Below are 18,718 nucleotides of genomic sequence, written 5' to 3'. Positions count from 1 at the left end.
AAAGAGTTGGACATTACTGAGCAACTAAGCACAGCACAGAGCCTTCTCAATTCAGAGGCAGCCTTTCAGTTAAGATTTTAGGCTGTGCACAGTCTTTGGAAAAATCCCCAAGACCCAACCTTCCAAAATAACTCTGGTTATTACCAGAATATTCTCAGAGATGCATTCTGCTGCAGGGCCCATGCGAGGCTCTTTCCTCCTTCTGTAGAGATGCCGTTGAATGCAAGACTAGGAAGGAAAAACATTTGGAGGAGGTTATTAAAAACATGTCTACATTTGCCTTTGGCCTGGTAGCTCAGATGGTAAAGAACTTGCCTGAAATGTGGGAGAACCAGGTTTGATACCTGGGTGGAGAAGATCCCCTGGAGGAAGGCATGGCAACCCACTCCAATTTTCTTGCCTGGAGAATTCCATGGACAGAGGAGCCTGGCAGACTACAGTCCATGGGGTCACAAAGAGTCGGACGCAACTGAGAGCCTAACACACTCAGCAACTAAAGCATCTGGAAAGACTTGCCAGGAGGTGGCCCCTGCCTGGGCTGACTCAAAGCAAGAAGCAGAAGTGCTCAGCTGTGCCAGCAGCCGCTCGAGTTTGTTGCTTCAGAGCCCAGGTTCAGACCATGAGGACGGGCCAGAAGGGAAATGAAACATGGGCCAGATCTGGTCACAATGCCCACAGCGGGCTGAAGAGGCTTGGCCAGCTCTGCTTTGGATGCTGACACCTACAGGCACACATCAGTGAGGCCTAGGGAAATCTCTGTTCTCATAAGGAAGGAACTCTGCTACTTCCCCTACCATAGGAGACTCTCTGTAATTGACAGCAATAACACAGGCAACCAAGAGACACCCAGGTCTCAGGGATTCAGCCAGAGGTTTAAAGGAGGGCCGGGAAGGACCAAGTCTGTTTACGGAGATGAAAGGTCCCCTCTTGTCCCAGCACCATCCTGAGAATGAAGAAGGGGCAGAAATAAGCTGCCCAGTGTCCCTTTCAGTTTTATTTTGACTGAAGAATTCCTCCCCAACCCCCAAGGGGCACATGCAGACTGCCAAGGGGCTGGCAGTGTCTCATGTCTGATATGATGGGTGTGTGCACATGTCACATTACGGAGCTGAAAACTTAACCATGATGTACTTTACTGTATGCCTATCTTCTATGTCAATAAAAATGTTCTGGAAAAAGTAAAACCACACACACAAATACCTTCCCTGTTAGGAATGCCAGCCACCCTCTTCCCCTTGGTTCCTCCCCTGGTAAAACAAGAGGTGCACCCAGTGCCCAGGTTGGCCCTGAAGACACTGGGTCTCAGAAAGTAGCAGTTACCTCAGGTTGGTCAAGCTGGGGTGGTTCCTCAGAGCCTCTGCAAAGGCCTTTGCTCCTTCATCACCGATTTGATTGCCCCACATCCTGAGGACAGAGGCGAGACAGTAAAAGTTACCTCATGCTCATCCCCTTATTTTCTGCTTGTGGCCACAGGAGATGGTGTGTAATCTCAACAGGCAGATGTCTCTGCTCCATCTCTGGAGCTGTGGCCTGGAGATGAATCCCTCCACCAGCCCCTTAGTGAGCTGCTCTGGAGGAACAAAACCAGTAGAAGCCTTGTGAACATAAGTCAGACACAATTAGAAACCAATTCTGACCCCTGAGTTTTGGAAAGCTGTCAGTCAGAGCCTAAGCTCGTGCCCGTCCCTGAAATGTCACAGGATATACAGGTTGACAAGAGCTTGAAAGGAAGGCCTGGGGAGGTGCCAGGTCCCAATATCCATTTGACCCTGAGCAGCAGTGACACATGTTCCTGAAAGCATAGTCAGTCTTGCATAAGGCAAATATCAAGAAACACACGGAGAAACTTAATCAGCAATTCTCCTGGTATGTAAAGAGGACATGATCAAACCATGCTGTTCAGATTGTTGTAGTTTGGGTGGGGAGTTGCAATGACAAACTGTATTCCCTTCCCCACAGCAGAAAACCTTAAGAGGATCTGGCTAAATCAAGGGTCCGTATGGTAAAACATTGGGTTCCCAACCTGGCCCTGCCCCCTACCACCTATGCGTGCTTGGGTGGTGTGTAGTCTCTTAGGTCTTAGTCTCCTCGTCTGAAAGCAGGAATAAGAAGAGCATTTCCTTATAGAGTTGTGAGAATGAAGTGAGTTAATATATGCAAAGCCACTCAGAACAGTGCTGAGCCTATAAGAGTCAGTGATTTCTAAAAGGCTGAGGGTCACTCTCTACAGAAAGCAAGTCTGCTGGGCCCACCACAACACAACCAAAGCCGCCTCAGCCACATGCTCTCTCCAGGCAAGTGGCCTGCTGATGTCTCTGGCAGTATGGCTTGTAAAACCCCAGAATGAGAGTTTTCAGCATTTTGCATAAAAAGTGTGTGAATATAACTGTAAAAGATCAAACTTTTAATAAAGTGGGAAACTATTCATGACATGAGATTGAGTGAAGAATGAGTAAAATTCTATACGGATAGTTTGACATCTACAATATTAAAACAGTATATATATAGAGAGAGAGATCAAGAAAGCTTAACTGACATCTAGGGTTGACAATTATTTTTGAGAAGATGATCTCTATTAAACTTTTCATATTTTCCATATAATATTTTCCATATTTTACAAATAAAACTATTTATGTTTCTTTTAAAATCAGGGGAAAATTGTAACTATGAAAAGCTTTAAATAGTCTCCTGAATCAAAACCATAATGAGGTATCACCTCACACCTATATGAATGGTTACTATCAAAACACCAGGAAATAACAAGTGTTGGTGAGGATGTGGAGAAACTGGAACCCTTATGCCCTGTTAGTAGGAATGCAAAATGCTACAGGTGCTGTAGAAAGCAATATGGTGGTTCCTCAGGAAAGTAAAGACAGAATTGCCATGTGGTCTAGCAATTCCACTTCTGAGTATATACCCAGAAGAATTGAAATCAGAGCTTCAAAGAGATATATGTACACCCATGGCAATAGCAGCATTATTCAAAAGAGCTAAAAGGTAGAAATAACCCAAGTGTCCACTGACAGATTAATGGATAAACAAAATGTGGTATGTGCATCGAATGGAGTATTATACAGCCTTAAAAAAGAAGTAAAGTCTGATACATGCTACAACATGGATAAACCTTGAGAACCTAATGCTAAGTAAAAGAAGCCAGTCACAAAAGGACAAATACTGTATGACTCCACTTACGTGACCACCTACAGTAGCTGAATGCACAGGGACAGACAGTAGGAAGGTGGTTGCCAAGGGCTGAGGGGAGGGCAGAATGGGGAATTACTGTTTCATGGGTATAGGGTTTCTGTTTTACAAGATAAAGAGAGTTCTGGAAATGGATAATGATGATGGTTGCATGACTTATGAATATACTTAATTTTAAGTGTATCAAACTGTACACTTAAAATGGTTAAGATGGTAAATTTTATGTTACATGTATTTTCAATAAAAAAATTGAATTAAAAAAGCCTCCAGAGAGGGGAGGCAGAGACAAGATGGTGGACTAGAAGGATGTGAACTCACCTCTTCTTACGAAAACACCAAAATCACAACTAAGTGCTGAACAGCTATCAGCAAAAGATGGTGGAACCTACCAAAGAAGATATCCTACATCCAAGGAGGCCCCAACAAGGCAGGATGATCACGATAAAATCAAATTCCACACCTCCCAGGTGAGTGACCCACAAACTGGAAACTTTTATCACAGAAGTTCTCCCACAAAAGTGAAAGTTCTGAGCCCCATATCAGGCTCCCCAGCCCGGGGGCCTGGCAACAGGAGGAGGAGGTCCCAGAGAATCTGCCTTTGAAAGCCAGTGGGGTTGGATCACAAGAATTCCACAAAACTGGGGGAAACAGAAACTCTACTCTTGGAGGGCACATGCACCAACCCAGGGGAAAAGCAATGACCTTGTAAGAGCCTAGGCCAGACCTACCTGCTCATATTGGAGAGAGTCTCCTGCAAAGGCAGGGTGGCTGTGGCTTGCTGTGGGGACAAAGACACTGATGATGGTAGTTCTTGGGAGTACTCATTGGCATGAGCCTTCCTGGAGGCCTCCATTTTTTCACCAAAATCTGGCCCCACATGATAGCCTGTAGGCTCTAGTGCTGGGTCACTCTGGGTCCACCAACCAACAAGGTGGGAACACAGCCCCACCCTTAGCAGAAAGGCTGCCTAAAGTCTTCCTGACCATACAGCTGCCCACTAAACACACCCACCGACACAGCTCTGCCTACCACAGGGACAAGACCCAGCTCTCCCCACCAGTGGATGGGAACTAGTCTCACCCTCCAGGAAGCCTGCACAAGCCTCTCAGACAGCTTCATCCATGAGGGGGCAGACAGCAGAAGCAAAAGGGACTATAACCCTGCAGCCTGTGGAATAGAAACTGCAGTCACAGAAAGTTAGACAAAATGAAGACCGCCACAGAACAGAATAAAGAAAAAAGGATGAAAAGAAATGAGGACGGTCCAAGAGACCTCTGGGATAACATAAAATGCAACAACATTTGCATTGTGGGGGTCCCAGAAGGAGGAGAGACAGAGAAAGGACCTGAGAATACATCTGAAGAGATAATAGCTGAAAATTTCCCTAATACAGGGAAGGAAATAGTCACCCAGAGATTCTCAGCAGAATCTCTGCAGGCCAGAAGGATTGGAATGATATATTTAAGGTGATGAGTGGGAAGACCCTACAACCAAGAATGCTCTACCCAGCAAGGCTCTCATTCAGATTTGATGGAGAAATCAAAAGCTTTACAGACAAGCAGAAGCTAAGAGAATTCATCATCACTAAAGCAGCTCTACGACAAATGCTAAAGGAACTTCTCTAGGTGGAAAAAAAAACGCCACACCAGAAACAAGAAAATCATGAATGGAAAAGCTTACCAGTATAATCAAACATATATAAAGGTAGGATATCATCCACACACAAATATGACCTCAAAACCAGCAACCATGAGGAGAATATAAATGCAGAATACTGGAAATGCATTTGAAATTAAGAGATCAGAAGCTTAAAACAATCTTGTTTATATACAGACTGCTGTATCAAAACCTCATGGTAATGAAAACTGAAAATCTACAATTGATACATACACAAAAAAAGAAAGAGGAATCCAAACACAACACTACACTTAGTCATCAAGTCACAAGAGAACAAAAGAGGAAGAAAAAAGACCTACAAAAACAAATTCAAAACCATTACCAAAATGGCAATAAAAATATATATTGATAATTACCTTAAATGTGAATGGATTAAATGCCCCAACCAAAAGACATAGACTGGCTAAATGGGGTACAAGACATATATACATACATATATATACACACACACACACACAGTCTACAACGGACCCATTTTAGATCTAGGACACAGACTGAAAGTGAGGGGATGGAAAAAGGTATTCCATGCAAATACAAATCAAAAGAAAGCTGGAGTAGCAATGCTCCTATCAGACAAAATAGACTTTAAAGACTGTTACAAGAAACAAAGAAGGACACTGCATAACGATTGAGGGATCACTTCAAGAAAATAATAACAACTGTAAATATATATGTACCCAAAATAAAATGTAGGAGCACCACAATATATAAGGCAAATACTAACAGCCAGAAGAGGATAAATCAACAGTACCACAATAATGATAGGGGACTTTAATACCCCACTTATATCAATGGACAGATCATCCAGAAAGAAAATAAGGAAACATAGATTGAGCATTCCATCCAAAAGCAGCAGGATACACATTCTTCTCAAGTGCACATGGAACATTCTCCAGGATTGATCACATGCTGGGCCATAAAGCAAGCCTCAGTAAATTTAATAAAACTGAAATCTTGTCAAGCATCTTTTCCAACCACAAAGCTATGAGATTAGAAATCACCTAAAGAAAATAACTGTAAAAAAAAAAACATAAAATGTGGAGGCTAAACAATATGCTGGGCTTTCCAGGTGGCTCAGTGATAAAGAACCTGCCTGCCAATGCAAGAGACATGGGTTTGATCCCTGGGTTGGGAAGATCTCCTAGAGAAGTAAATGGCAACCCACTCCAGTATTCTTGCCTGTGAAATCCCATAGACAGAGAAGCCTGGTGGGCTACAGTCCACGGAGAAGCAAAAGAGCTGGACACAACTTAGAGACTAAACAACAACAGACAACATGCTACTAAGAAAACAATGGATCACTGAAGAAATCAAAGAGGAAATTAAAAAAATACCTAGAGACAAATGAAAACAAAAAGCACAGCAATCGAAAACCCATGGAAAGCAGCAAAAGTCGTTCTAAGAAGGAAGTTTATAGCAATATAATCTTACCTCAGGAAATTAGAAAAATCTCAAACAACCTAAACTTACACCCAAAGCAATCAGAGAAAGAACAAACAGAGCCCAAAGTTAGTAGCAGGAAAAAATCACAAAGATCAGAGCAGAAATAAACAAAGACAAAATAGCAAAGGTCGATGAAACTAAAAGCTAGTTCTTTGAAAAGATAAACAAAATTGATAAACCTTTAGCCAGAGTCAAGAAATAAAGGGAGAGGGCTGACATCAATAAAATAAGAAATGAAAAAGAAGATACAAGAACACTACAGAAATACAAGGGATTATAAGAGACTACTATGAGCAACTATATGCCAATAGAATGGACAATCTAGAAGAAATGGACACATTCTTAGAAAGGTACAAGCTCCCAAGACTAAACCAGGAAGAAATGGAAAGTATGAACAGACCAATTGCAAGTGCTGAAAAACTCTCAGCAAACAAAAGGCCAGGACCTGATAGCTTCATAGGCAAATTATACCAAACATTTAGAGAACAGTAAACACCTATCCTTCTGAAACTGTCCCAAAATATTGTAGAGGAAGGAAAACTCCCAAACTCATTCTGTGAAGCCACCATCACCTTGATACCAAAACCAGACAAAAATATCGCAAAAAAGGAAAGTTACAGGCCAGCAAGCACTAGTGTACTCAGAGCAGGTCGTATACAAACACCCACGGGCATTTGCCTCTACTCACCCCACTTCAAAGATGGATTTGCTGTTCTTCACAGCCAGAGCGAGACTCTTTCCTCCTTCGCTTGTTATTTTGTTTTTTCCCAATCTGCAGAGAGAGTCATGCACACATCAGCTCCAGCTGTGAGGGAACTCCAGCATCAGCCACCCTCATCCTTGGCACAGAGCCCCCTGGGGCCCTCTTTCTCCTGGGACCCACAGCAGCCTTCCCTGGGCTTCCCCTCAGGAAGGGGCCTGAAGCTCTGAGGAAAGTAAGTCAGCACTCCTCTCCAGGGGACACAAGCTCTGCAGAAACTAAGGGATCCGAGTTCTCCCTCAGATTCTTTAAATGACCTCCGAGCATCACTCCTTTCCATCAGCAGACCAGATGGTTCCCACTTCAACTGCAAACGGTCAAGGGGTAGGGTCCCATCACCAGAGCAGCACCAGGGGCTCCTCCAAGCCCGGTGCTCTGACATCTTTAGCAGGACATTTCCTATGACACAGCCAAGGTTCAAACTGTTGCCTGCAACTAGATGGCTGTGGCCTGAATGTTTGCCTCCCTCACCCCACCAGAATCTATATGTTGAAATCCTAACCCCTAGATATTAGGATACTAGGAGATGGGGCCTTTGGGAAGTGATAAGGTTATGCATCACAGCCCTCACAAATGGGATTAGTGACTTATAAGTGAAGTCCAAGAATGCTCCCTCTCCCTCTTTTCCACCACGTGAGGACGCAGCAAGAAGGCACCACGTGGGGCTGAGTGAACTCCAGGAGTTGGGGATGGACAGGGAGGCCTGGCATGCTGCAATTCATGGGGTCGCAAAGAGTCGGACATGACTGAGCGACTGAACTGAAGAACCAAGAATCGGGCCCTCATCAGGCACCTAATCTTCTGGCACATTAACCTTAGACTCTCCAGTCCCCAAAACCGTGAGAAAGAAATCCCCAGGGTTTATGCACACATGCTAAGTTGCCTCAATTGTGTCTGACTCTTTGAGACCCTATGGTCTGTAGCCCACCAGGCTCCCCTGTCCATGAGATTCTCTAGGCAAGAATACTGGAGTGAGCTGCCATGCCCTCCTGCAAGGGATCTTTCCAACCCAGGGATCAAACCTGAGTCTCTTTTGTCTCCTGCATTGGCAGGCGGGTTCTTTACAGTGCCACCTGGGAATGTTATTTTGTTACAAAAGCAAGATGGACTAAGATAATGAGGAACTTCCTCAGGGGAAAAAGACCTCCAGAAAGGGTGACACTTGTGGCCTTTCTCCTGTCAGGAGTTAATGAAATCAAAATGCCAGGCTCTCGCTCCCAACATGGTAGGGCTTTCCCCTCAGGACCTCCGCATACCCTTCCAAACTCTAAGCCTCACCCACAGTTCACCACACAGATGTCCTGATTTGAACTATAAGGCTCTGGGGCAAGCAGAAGGCAGCTCCAGGGTGACATTTATTCTTTGCTTGAACAACAACGGGTGACCGAGAGAAGCTGCTGAAGACCCCGTTGCACCCACCCCACTTACTTCAGGTGTGTGAGGCCTTTGCACTCATCCAGGATTCTGGCGATGTACCTGGCTCCGACATCGGTGATTTGGTTGTTGTATAAGCTTTGAGAGAAAGCACGGCCATGAGAATTTATGACCCCATTATTTTTTTAAAGTAAGTGCTGTCTGCTGATGTCCAGAGTCTGGGTCAAAAGGAGAAAGGAAGGGCATGTGGAGACCAGAGTTTGGGGCTCAGGGGTCTCACAGGCTGGGGTCAAGGCCAACACTGCCAGTTTCCCCAGCTTTATGACCTGGGACAATGCACCCAGCCTCTCTGTGCCTTGGTTTCTCTATCTGTAACAAGGGGTAAGATTTACAGCTTCTCACAGGATTGTTATGAGGATCATACGAGATCATTCCAAGCTCTTGCATGTAAGTGCTCAATAAATGGTAGGCAGGGGGGCACTTTGAGATGAAGGGATAATCTCAAGGGGTAACATTTTCTGACCATTAGAACCACCTGAGTGCCTACCTTTTAGTCCGTTTACCACTTGATACCAAAGCAACAATAAGGTTGAAAGTGGTAAGCAGACAGGTTTCCAGTGTTCCATGGTCACCGGAACTCCAGAGCCAAAAAGCAACCTGGGATCGAGTGCTTCAGTGTCCTCATGTGATGGCTGAGAAAACTAAGGCCCCAAGAAGCTGACAGGCTGCCTCCAGCTCATAGAGTCTACAGCCGCCATGGGGCTGGCCAGGCTGGCCCACAGCCCCTCATCTCAAACTCCAAGATCCCAAAGGCTCCCCAAACCCAAACTTCCTCATAACTATTTTGACAACCAATGTGATGCTGTTCATGATCTTTATCTCAACTGGTTTGACTGTTTCTACATTTTGCTGCAGAAATATTAAAGTGTCGAAAATGGGGTCATGCCACTGCTGGTAGTAGGAACAGTGATTCCTGATTTGTGTCATGCTCCAAGGATTCTGGACAACAGATCATGGACCCAAGGTAGTGAAATCTGCCACATAAATAGTATTCTCACATTCATAAAACATATCCCCAGGTATGCAGCCATTATATCTCTCAATCACCACCTGTAAAACTATATGCCTATATTAGGATCCCAATTATACAAGGGGGATGAGAGGGCTGGGTTCAGTGAGATTTCCTGACTTTCTCAAAGAGTGAGCTGCTGGCTGAGCCAAAAGCAGAACTCAGGATTCCTGGCTCCCAGACTAATGCTTTTCCTGGTGTCCAGGGCCATCAGTCTCAACCATCCAGTGATCCATAGGAAGGGCAATTTCCTGCTACTCTCTATTCTTACTACATAGCTGTCCCAGTGTTCTTGAGAAATACATACCCTAAAAATGTCAGAATTTTGTATTTGGTCAGCTCTTCATATAGCACCTTCACCCCACTGTCAGTGATCTGGTTCACACTGAGTCTGAAAAAAACAGTAAAGAAATTTAAGAATCAGAGCAGCTTCTCACTGTGAAAGAACATTAATTCCACAAGGTTCTGAAGCTTATAGGTCCCAGCTTTTCCCAGCTATAAATGCCCCCAGAGAGAATGGCCATAGTAGCCAGTTACATGGCTCCTATAGAACCTGATCTTCATGGGGGCTAAGAAACCCACCAGAATCAGCCCATTGACAAGGCTACAGCACAGCTATGACTCAACACAATGGCTACGAGGGACACCTGAAGGACACATGTGGCCAGCCCCCTCTGATATACTGCATTTGCCAGGGGCCTCTGTGTCAATGACCCACTCCAGTGCTCTTGCCTGGAGAATCCCAGGGACAGGGGAGCCTGGTGGCTGCCGTCTATGGGGTCACACAGAGTCAGACACGACTGAAGTGACTTAGCATAGCATAGCATCTGTGTCAATGTGGCTCTCACTGTTCACAAGGGGCTATGGGATTTGGAAGCATGGCCAATCAGAATGATCATATCAGACACTCGGGATCCTTCCCACTCATGTTACTAGTCTTGGTGATGAGGCACAGTGTTTACAAGCACTGCAGGACTATCCCAGAGCCCACTAGTCACTCCCAATATTCATGCTTCCTTAGAAACAGAATCCCCCATTTTTTAGCTGGGCACACATGATTAACTTCTGTCCAGTGAAATCTAAGCAGAATTCTCATTAGCAGTGGCTGATAAGTTTTCTTAAAAGAATGGGATGTGTCCTAAACTATAATTAAAAATATGCCACTATGTTCAGAGCAGCACTAGTCACAATAGTCAAGACATGGAAACAACCTGAATGTCCATCAACAGATAAATGAATAAAGAAGATGTGGTACACATATTCAATGGAATGCTACTCAGCCATAAAAAAGAATGAAATAATGCCATTTGCAGCAACATGATGCAACTAGAGTATCACACTAAATGAAATGTCAGAAAGAGACAAATACCATATGATATCACTTATGTGTGGGATCTAAAATATGAAACAAATGAACTTATCTGTGAAACAGACTCACAGAAATAGAGAAGAGATTTATGGTTGCCAAGGGGAAGGGTGGGATGGGGTAGGGATGGATTGGGAATTTTGGATTAGCAGATATCACATTATCTGTGATACACATTATCTGTATTACACATTATATAATACATTATGTGTATTATATCAATACACATAATGGATAAACAAGGTTCTATTGTAGAGCACAGGGATCTATATTCCATATCCTGTGATAAACCATAATGGAAAAAAGAACATGAAAAAATTATGTAACTGAATCACTTTGAATCCCTTTGAATCAATGAATCACTTTGCTATACAGCAGAAATGAATACAACATTGTAAATCAAATATAATTCAATAAAATAAATTTACCAAAAGAAGAATGGGGTTTGTCCTTTGCCTTTTGTTCCTCTTGGTGACTAGAACGTCAACTGAATGGCTGGAGCTGAAGCAGCCATTCTGGGCCAAGAGTTGGCAGTCAGATAGGGAGGACAACAGAGCAGTAAGGCAAAAGACAGCCAAGGCTGGTGGTCATGGAGACATCATAGCAGCCCTAAACTGCCCTCCTTTAAGCTTTTTCATGAGAAACAAATAAGCTTATAATTTATCTAAGCCACCAGTATTTTGGTGGTGCTTGGTGCTCAGTCATGCTCCACTCTCTGCAGGCCCAAGGACTATAGTCCACCAGACTCTTCTGTCCATGGGATTTTCCAGGCATGAATACTGGAGTGGGTTGCCATTTCCTACTCCAAGGGATCTTCCCAACCCAGGGATGGAAACTGTGTCTCTTGTGTCTCCTGCATTGACAGGAGCATTCTTCACCACTAGCACCACCTGGAAAGTCCACCAGTATTGTGAGTTTTCTCTAACTCTCAGCCACAACTAATCCTCACTGACGCCCTTAGGGAGCTCAGAATGCTTCCTTAGGGTGGTCCATTTCTTCCTGTTTTGTCTTTTGCTGTTTGCAGGCAAACTACGGGACCATCATACTGGTCTAGCATTTCCACCTTATGAAAGGGGCACGGGGAGGCAGAGTGTGGCGTTGCCTGAGGCTACATACAGAGAGTTGCTGGCTGAGAGCGCAGAGAACAGATTCCAGACGTCCCAATTCCCAGGCCAGCACAGGCTTGGGCTCCCTACATCCACCCATCCCTGCACAATGTACACTCTGGTGCTGGTGTAACTGGTACCTGGAATCAGTTCCAAATCCCTTCTGCTCTTCAGGAATGCATGAGCCAAGTAGCAGAGAACTGAAACCCCCCGTAGAGATTTACAAGGCATATTTAACACAAGATGCTAATAGAAGAAAGAAGACTGACTGGCTTTTCTTTCCTCTAAACCATCAGACAGGAAACTAAGAGTCAGCATTCTTTACTGAGATCCTTTGCTGCTCAGGGCTGCCAGCTTTTTTGGTAGAAATTAATGCTAATAAGCACAAAATCTTTTTTTTTTGCTTTTATAAAATTTTTCGTGTCAGGAACTTCTCACGGGTTATCTCTGAGCCTCACATAAATCTCAAAAGGTAGGTTCTTTATGATTCTGGCTCCACCACGGCCCCCATACGTGACCTTGAGCAACTTCTCCGTGCCTCTGCCTCCTCATTTGCCAAAATAGAGATCTGGTATGCTGCAGTCCTGCCTGCAATGGGGGAGACTTGGGTTCAATTCCTGGGTTGAGAAGATCCCCTGGAGAAGAGAAAGGCTACCCACTCTCCAGGGAAAGGCCTGGAGAATACCATGGACTATATAGTCCATGGCGTCCCAAAGAGTTGGACAGGACTGAACGACTTTCACTTTCACCCTGAGACAGAGAAGGTCTGGATGCTTCCAGATCTGTGGTCATGAGTCCCAGGATAACCCAGGAAATCCAGCTCCAGGATCCTAATCCTTGGGTCTGTCACCTGAGCCCCAGCCCTGCCAACCGCTCCCTGAACCTGGTGGCTTCACCTGATGACAGTGAGGCGGCTGAAGCATGGCTGCAGTTCACGCACGCCGAAGTCGTTGAGGTTGTTGTTGTCCAGGTCGAGTGCCAGCCGCTTGCGCAAGTGATGCAGGACGAAGGAGAGGGCACTGCAGTCAGCCGAGCAGGCATTGCAGAAAGTCAGTTTGAGGTAGTTGGCGCAGATGCCCCTGGCCGCCAGCTGCCCCACCTTTTCACTCTGTGTCTCGTAGATGCAGCGCAACATCCAGATGAAGGTGGGCAGGGCCTGCACCTGGTTGAAGCCCCCAGACTGAACCCGGGGCAGGCTCTTCAGGTGGGAGCGCAGGCTGGCGAACAGATGAGTCCACAGGGCCTTGCGTTTTCGCCGCAGGGCAGCGGTGGGCACCAGGTGCTGCAGAAGTTTCTGTTTGCCTTTGGACAACAGCCCGCACAGGAAGAGGTTGGTGAAATGAAAGTGATCCTTGTTCTTGAAGGGGTCTTCCCCATGCAGGTCGTGGCCCCCCAGGCAATGGACGGGGAGAAAAGGAGGATAGCAGGTGGATGTGGCCGCAGCCTCCTCGGGAGGAGTCCACTCCTGGAAGAATCTGAGCAGCTCCCTAGTGCCCACCTTGTCGTCCACCACTAGAAAGAGGGCAGCAAAGAAGGCCTGGAGGGTTAGGTGGAAGAACTCATAGGACTGCTGTTCCCCTCCGAGGCCCAGCTCCGGCATGGTCCGAAGGAAGCCCAGCTGCAGGTCCCCCTCCCGCACCTCGGACGCCTGCACCTCGTCCTGGTTGAAGACGAAGAGGCTCTTCTCCATGCCCCTGTGAGCCACCCGGCCCAGCGAGCACAGGGTGTCCCGGCCGGCGCGGAGGGTCTCCGTCTGGCTCCGCGTGTTCTGCTGCACCAGGCTGGTGGGCTGCGTCCTGTTCAGGTGGACCTCGGTGACCAAGAGGAAGATGTCAGTCAGCGTCACCGTGAGATCAGGCAGCTGTGGGGAGCTCTCAAAGGCGTCGTGGAAGTGCTGGAAGCACCGGAAGATGATCCAGCAGAAGAGGGGCACCGCGCACAGGCTGCAGAGGTTGGGGTTGGCCTCCAGTTGATCCAGCAGGCGCTGGCGCACGGCGTGCTCGGGGAACATCCTGCCGGTGTAGGCGCGCAGGTGGCTAGGGGAGAAGCCGCGCAGGAGCACCTTCTTCCAGAGGAGATGTCGCGGGACCTCGACGCCCGTGCGGGCCGTGAGCAGCTTGCGCGCCCCTTTGAGCAGCTTCCCACTGAGCAGACTGGCCAGCAGGGCCAGCGGGTGGGCGGGCTCCCAAGGGGAGGAGGTATCGGGCTCGCTGCTCAGGTCGAAGTCTGAGTGCAGCTCGTCTAGGCCATCAAAGGTGAAGAGGGCCGTGTGGGGAAAGCGCAGCAGGAAGGCGAAAACCTCCCCGGGGTCCTGCTCTGGGTAGCAGTAATGCTTGAAGAGCAGGTCCTGCAGACACAGTGCCGCGCTCTTCTTGAAGCAGCTGAGGGTGCGGCAGCGGAAGTGGAAGAAGAACTTGATTCCTGGGTCCAGCTGGCCTGCAGCCCAGAGGCTCTGCAGCCGCTGCAGCAGCATGGACTTGCCCATGCCTGCATCGCCAAACACGAAGATGATCTCACCCTGCTCATTGAGGACGCCCGTAGATGCGTCCAGGAGGCAGGCCAGGCTGTCCAGGCTGCCCAGGCTCTCGTTGCTGAAGTTGACCAGCTCCACCACCGTGTCCGTGTACATCTGCTCCAACAGCAGCTCCTCCTTCTGGGCATAACACAGAATGAACTTGGAGTCCCGGCCCAGTTGCTGTTGCAGCTTTTGGCTGTATCCGCTCACTGCAGGGAGAGCCGGTGGGTGAGAGGTGGGAGAAGGATGAGAAACAGACACAGGTGGAAAGGGTATCCAATAGGGAGGTCTCAGGTGGAGAAACAAGTACACAGACAGACAAACCCACAGCCTGGACACTGAGTCCAGGTGCAAGGACTCCTCAAATACAAAGAGCTAGCATTCCAGAATCCCCTGGTCCTCTGGCCTCCACCCCTCTCTGCCGGACCTCAAATTTAGCCAGCCAGCAGGGACAGAATCCAACTGGGATCAGTGTCTGAATCAGGCTCCCTACTCCTCTGCACAAGTCGTCATTGAACACCAGCTAAAAGCTGAAGCCCCTTCAAAATAGAGGGCTAGGCTACGTGGCTCTGCTGCTCCAGCCCACCCCAAGTGTTCCACTCAAACAGCTCAGGCCAGTCTACACCGAAACTTGTACTATGAGGAAGAAACTGTCCCAAAACTTCGTGTGCTTATTACACTGCTCTTAAATAGTCTCATAAAACCCAATGCCAAATTTTTTGTGATGATACGTTTGATATTAATACGGACTACAAAGGGGCTGTGCCTCACTATAACTGAGTAAATAAAGGACTCCACAGAGCACAGCAGTCCTGGTTCCAAAGCTGAGGCCTGGGGAATCACTGATGCTTAGCACATGCCCTAGGGGGAGCCCTGGGATTGCCCATAGGCGGGTACATGGTTTAACATGAGGACGTGGGTGCCACTCTGCAGAACCAAGCTACAAAATGGCCTTACTCCAGGCAAAAAAAGGGTATTCCATAAATTCCCTTAAAATACTTTTGGGGTTTTAATGATAACAATAAAAATTGGCCACATGCATATTTCCAGATTCATTTACAACCCTCTCCTATCAACTTGGTTCTCTGCTTAACATTTGTGAAGTAAATTCTATTTTTCCAAGTTTTAGTAAGGGAAAATGTACAGACTATAAATTCACCTCTTTTACAACAGGTTTACAATTATTTTTAGTAAATTTTCAGATTTACGCAAACATTGCTATAATCCAGGGGTACAATATCCATCATAAGTGCATTTGCTGACTATCTCTGTCTCACCTTGGCTCTGGGAAACTGTTGGTCTGCTTTCTGTCTCCATAAATTTGCCTTTTCTGGACATTTCCTATAAATGGATTCATACAATATGCAGCCTTTTGCATCTGGCTTCTTATAGAGTGAATTATACTTGAAAATATGTCACAGTAGCTAGGTAAAGGGCCCAATGGAGAAAAGTCCTTTTAGAAAACTCTTCATCAAAGGAATATTTTCATTTTTTCATAGGGGAAGATAACAAACCTAGACAGCATATGAAAAAGCAGAGACATCACTTTGCTGACAAAGGTCTGTATAGTCAAAGCTATGTTTTTTTCCAGTAGTCATGTACAGATTCAACTGGATGTGAGAGCTGGACCATACAGAAGGCTGTGTGCCAAAGAATTAATGCTTTTGAACTGTGGTATTGGAGAAGACTCTTGAGAGTCCCTTGGAGAGCAAGGAAATCAAACCAGTAAATCTAAAGGAAATCAACCCTGAATATTCATTGAAAGGACTGATGCTAAAGCTCCAATATTTTGGCCACCTGATGTGAAGATCTGACTCACTGGAAAAGATCCTGATGCTGGGGAAGATTGAAAGCAGGAGGAGAAGGCGGCCACAGAGGACGAGATGATTGGATGCCATCACTGACACAATGCACATGAATTTGAGCAAACTATGGGAGAGAATGGAGGACAGAGGAACCTGGTGTGCTGCAGTCCATGGGGTCAGAGAGCTGGACAGGACTTAGCAACAACAAAAACAACAAAAGTGAGGTGAGCAGGAGCAGTGAGAGTGAGAAGCTAGCAATGGCTGGTGCTGAAGTGTTGGAACCTCAGAAGCAAAAGCTCGGCCCTGACACTCTGTCCCTGGGTCTAGTTTCTCCCAAATACACACCTGGAACATGATCCTATGCTTCTGTTTTCAAGGTCAAACTGGATTCTTTGAAACTCAAGAGTTTGGAAGCTCGGTGCTGGTATGTTGCCAACAGCTGTCTTAAAGTGGAGCGACCACAGGCGTGGAAAGAAGATTCCCTGGTCCTCAGACCAGACTGTGGCTCCAATTATGTGCTCTCTCAGCACCTTGGACTGCTGTGCTCCTTATCACTATTTGCAAATACACATTTGTGTTACTACCAGTTTCCTGCATTAACCTCTGAGCTCCCTGAAGACATGAACCATATCTGGATCTGCTCCCCACTGTACCCCTGGCATCGAGCACCCCCAGACTTAGCACATGGTGAGCACATCATAAATACCTATACTGAACTAATCATTTAACTAAAGGGCAAGGTCGGGTTGGGCATGATGTTTTGGAAATAAGGACTGGCAGTCAGGAGTGCTAGATGAATTCTTCGCCTAGAATTAAATTTGGAAAGATTTTTTAAGAAGGAAAAAAATACAACCTTGAATTTGTACAACCGCTAAAATGTCTAGATATGTCAGAATAGGAAGCCAGCAAGGGGTTCAAACACAAGTCATCCCGATACCTCCATAGACCCTTACATAAACCAGACCAGCTACACGTAGGCAGTTCAATCACAGTCCCCAGGGCTGCACAAGGGTGACAGGGACCTGGCTCTTTTTTTCTAAAAGGAACACAGCAGCAGAGCCTGCTGCCTGGGGTGGAGGGCAGAGCTGGCTGAGGCAGACCCCACCTTTATCCCCTGCTGGGCCTGCACAGAGAACATTTCAAAGCCCCCGGGGGCCTTGCCTCCGGGCGGCTACCTCATACCTGGGTCAGTGTTGACAACAGCTTTGCTCTGAATGAGCGGAGAAGGGGAGAAGCCAATCTCCGACAGCCAAGGCCTGAGATCCACATAAGCGTCTGCGAGTTGCTGGATCACGTGGAGGAAGAACTCGGACACCTCCTCGCCCTTGCTCTGTACCAGGTCCAGAATTCTGCGGACCTAGCGGGGCGCAAGCAGGAGGGTAAGGGCCAGTGCTAGGGTTGTCCACCCCGCAGAGGGGCCCACATGCAGGCTTCTGAGCTCTTATAGCCTCGAGCTTGACTGTCCACCCAGCCAGTGTGAGATGCTACAGCCTGAAGGCCCAGGATTTGTGAAATGGACCTCCTGAGCAAGAAACAAACTGCATGGCTCTAGGAAAACAGAGGCTTCCACGAACCTAAAAATAAAAAGGTCAGACTCACAACTGGGGTCAGGCCCACCCCCGGAATTTCCTTTTCCCACCTCTTCTTTTCCCTCTTAACCTAACACTACTGCTCTCTGGGAATGAGAGCTGAGGGCAGAAAATCAGCCATTAGGCATAATGAGGTGGGTGCTGGGCCGCAGAGCAAACGGACAGTAGACCCCTGTGTAAGGTGTACCTTAAGGAAGCTTTCTGTCGTATTAAAAATTCAAGGGAGAAAATCACCACGGTGTTCTTTGTGCTTTTCTCAGAAACCTTCCTGGTCTTTTCTGAGCCCAAAAGGTCAGAAAAGTGCTGCCGGTGGTTTAGTCACTAAGTCATGTCCGACTCTTGCGGCCCCATGGACTACAGCCCACCGGGCTCCTCTGTCCTCTGTCCATGGGATTTCCCAGGAAGAACACTGGAGTGGGTTGCCATTTCCTTCTCCAGGGGATCTTCTTGATCCAGAGATGGAACTGGGATCTCTTGCATTGCAGGAAGATTCTTTACCAACTGAGCCACCAGGGAAGCCCCAGCAGATCATGTTACAAATGAATTCTGTCACTCCTGTCCCCAAGAAGGAGGATTTGGCCCCTCCATTCTATTTTTCTGAACATGATGCAAAGTTAAAGTGAAACCAAGGCCGTGAAGACTTCCCACAGTGAAGTGTAAGACAGTCTTTACTGTGGACCTGGGCTACAATGCAGCCATTCCTCAATCAGAAGTGAGGGCCATTCTCAGAGCAGTACCCAGCAGTGAGCAGCTCTCCAGGGTTTAAAAGGCACAGAAGAGGGTAGCATAGCTAGCATTTCATACTCACTCTCT

At 46.8% G+C, this 18,718-nt stretch overlaps 1 protein-coding gene across 3 annotated transcripts in view; it reads right to left on the bottom strand.

Moving 5' to 3' along the window:
- NOD1 (nucleotide binding oligomerization domain containing 1) overlaps nucleotides 1-18,718 on the bottom strand; it is an 89,853-nt gene that overhangs the window by 17,416 nt on the left and 53,719 nt on the right. For all 3 annotated transcript variants that reach the window (XM_061414226.1, XM_061414224.1, XM_061414225.1), the window contains 7 exons: nucleotides 17,499-17,673; nucleotides 12,893-14,720; nucleotides 9,832-9,915; nucleotides 8,510-8,593; nucleotides 7,010-7,093; nucleotides 1,321-1,404; nucleotides 145-228 (listed from right to left, as the gene is read on the bottom strand). In XM_061414226.1, the coding sequence (XP_061270210.1) occupies nucleotides 145-228; nucleotides 1,321-1,404; nucleotides 7,010-7,093; nucleotides 8,510-8,593; nucleotides 9,832-9,915; nucleotides 12,893-14,720; nucleotides 17,499-17,673 (2,423 nt within the window). The remainder of the gene's footprint in view (nucleotides 1-144; nucleotides 229-1,320; nucleotides 1,405-7,009; nucleotides 7,094-8,509; nucleotides 8,594-9,831; nucleotides 9,916-12,892; nucleotides 14,721-17,498; nucleotides 17,674-18,718) is intronic.

This window comes from Bos javanicus, chromosome 4 (genome assembly GCF_032452875.1).
Source record: "Bos javanicus breed banteng chromosome 4, ARS-OSU_banteng_1.0, whole genome shotgun sequence".
NCBI lineage: Eukaryota > Metazoa > Chordata > Mammalia > Artiodactyla > Bovidae > Bos > Bos javanicus.
Note: the sequence above shows the minus strand (reverse complement) of the source record. Positions and strands in the feature narration are given on the sequence as shown.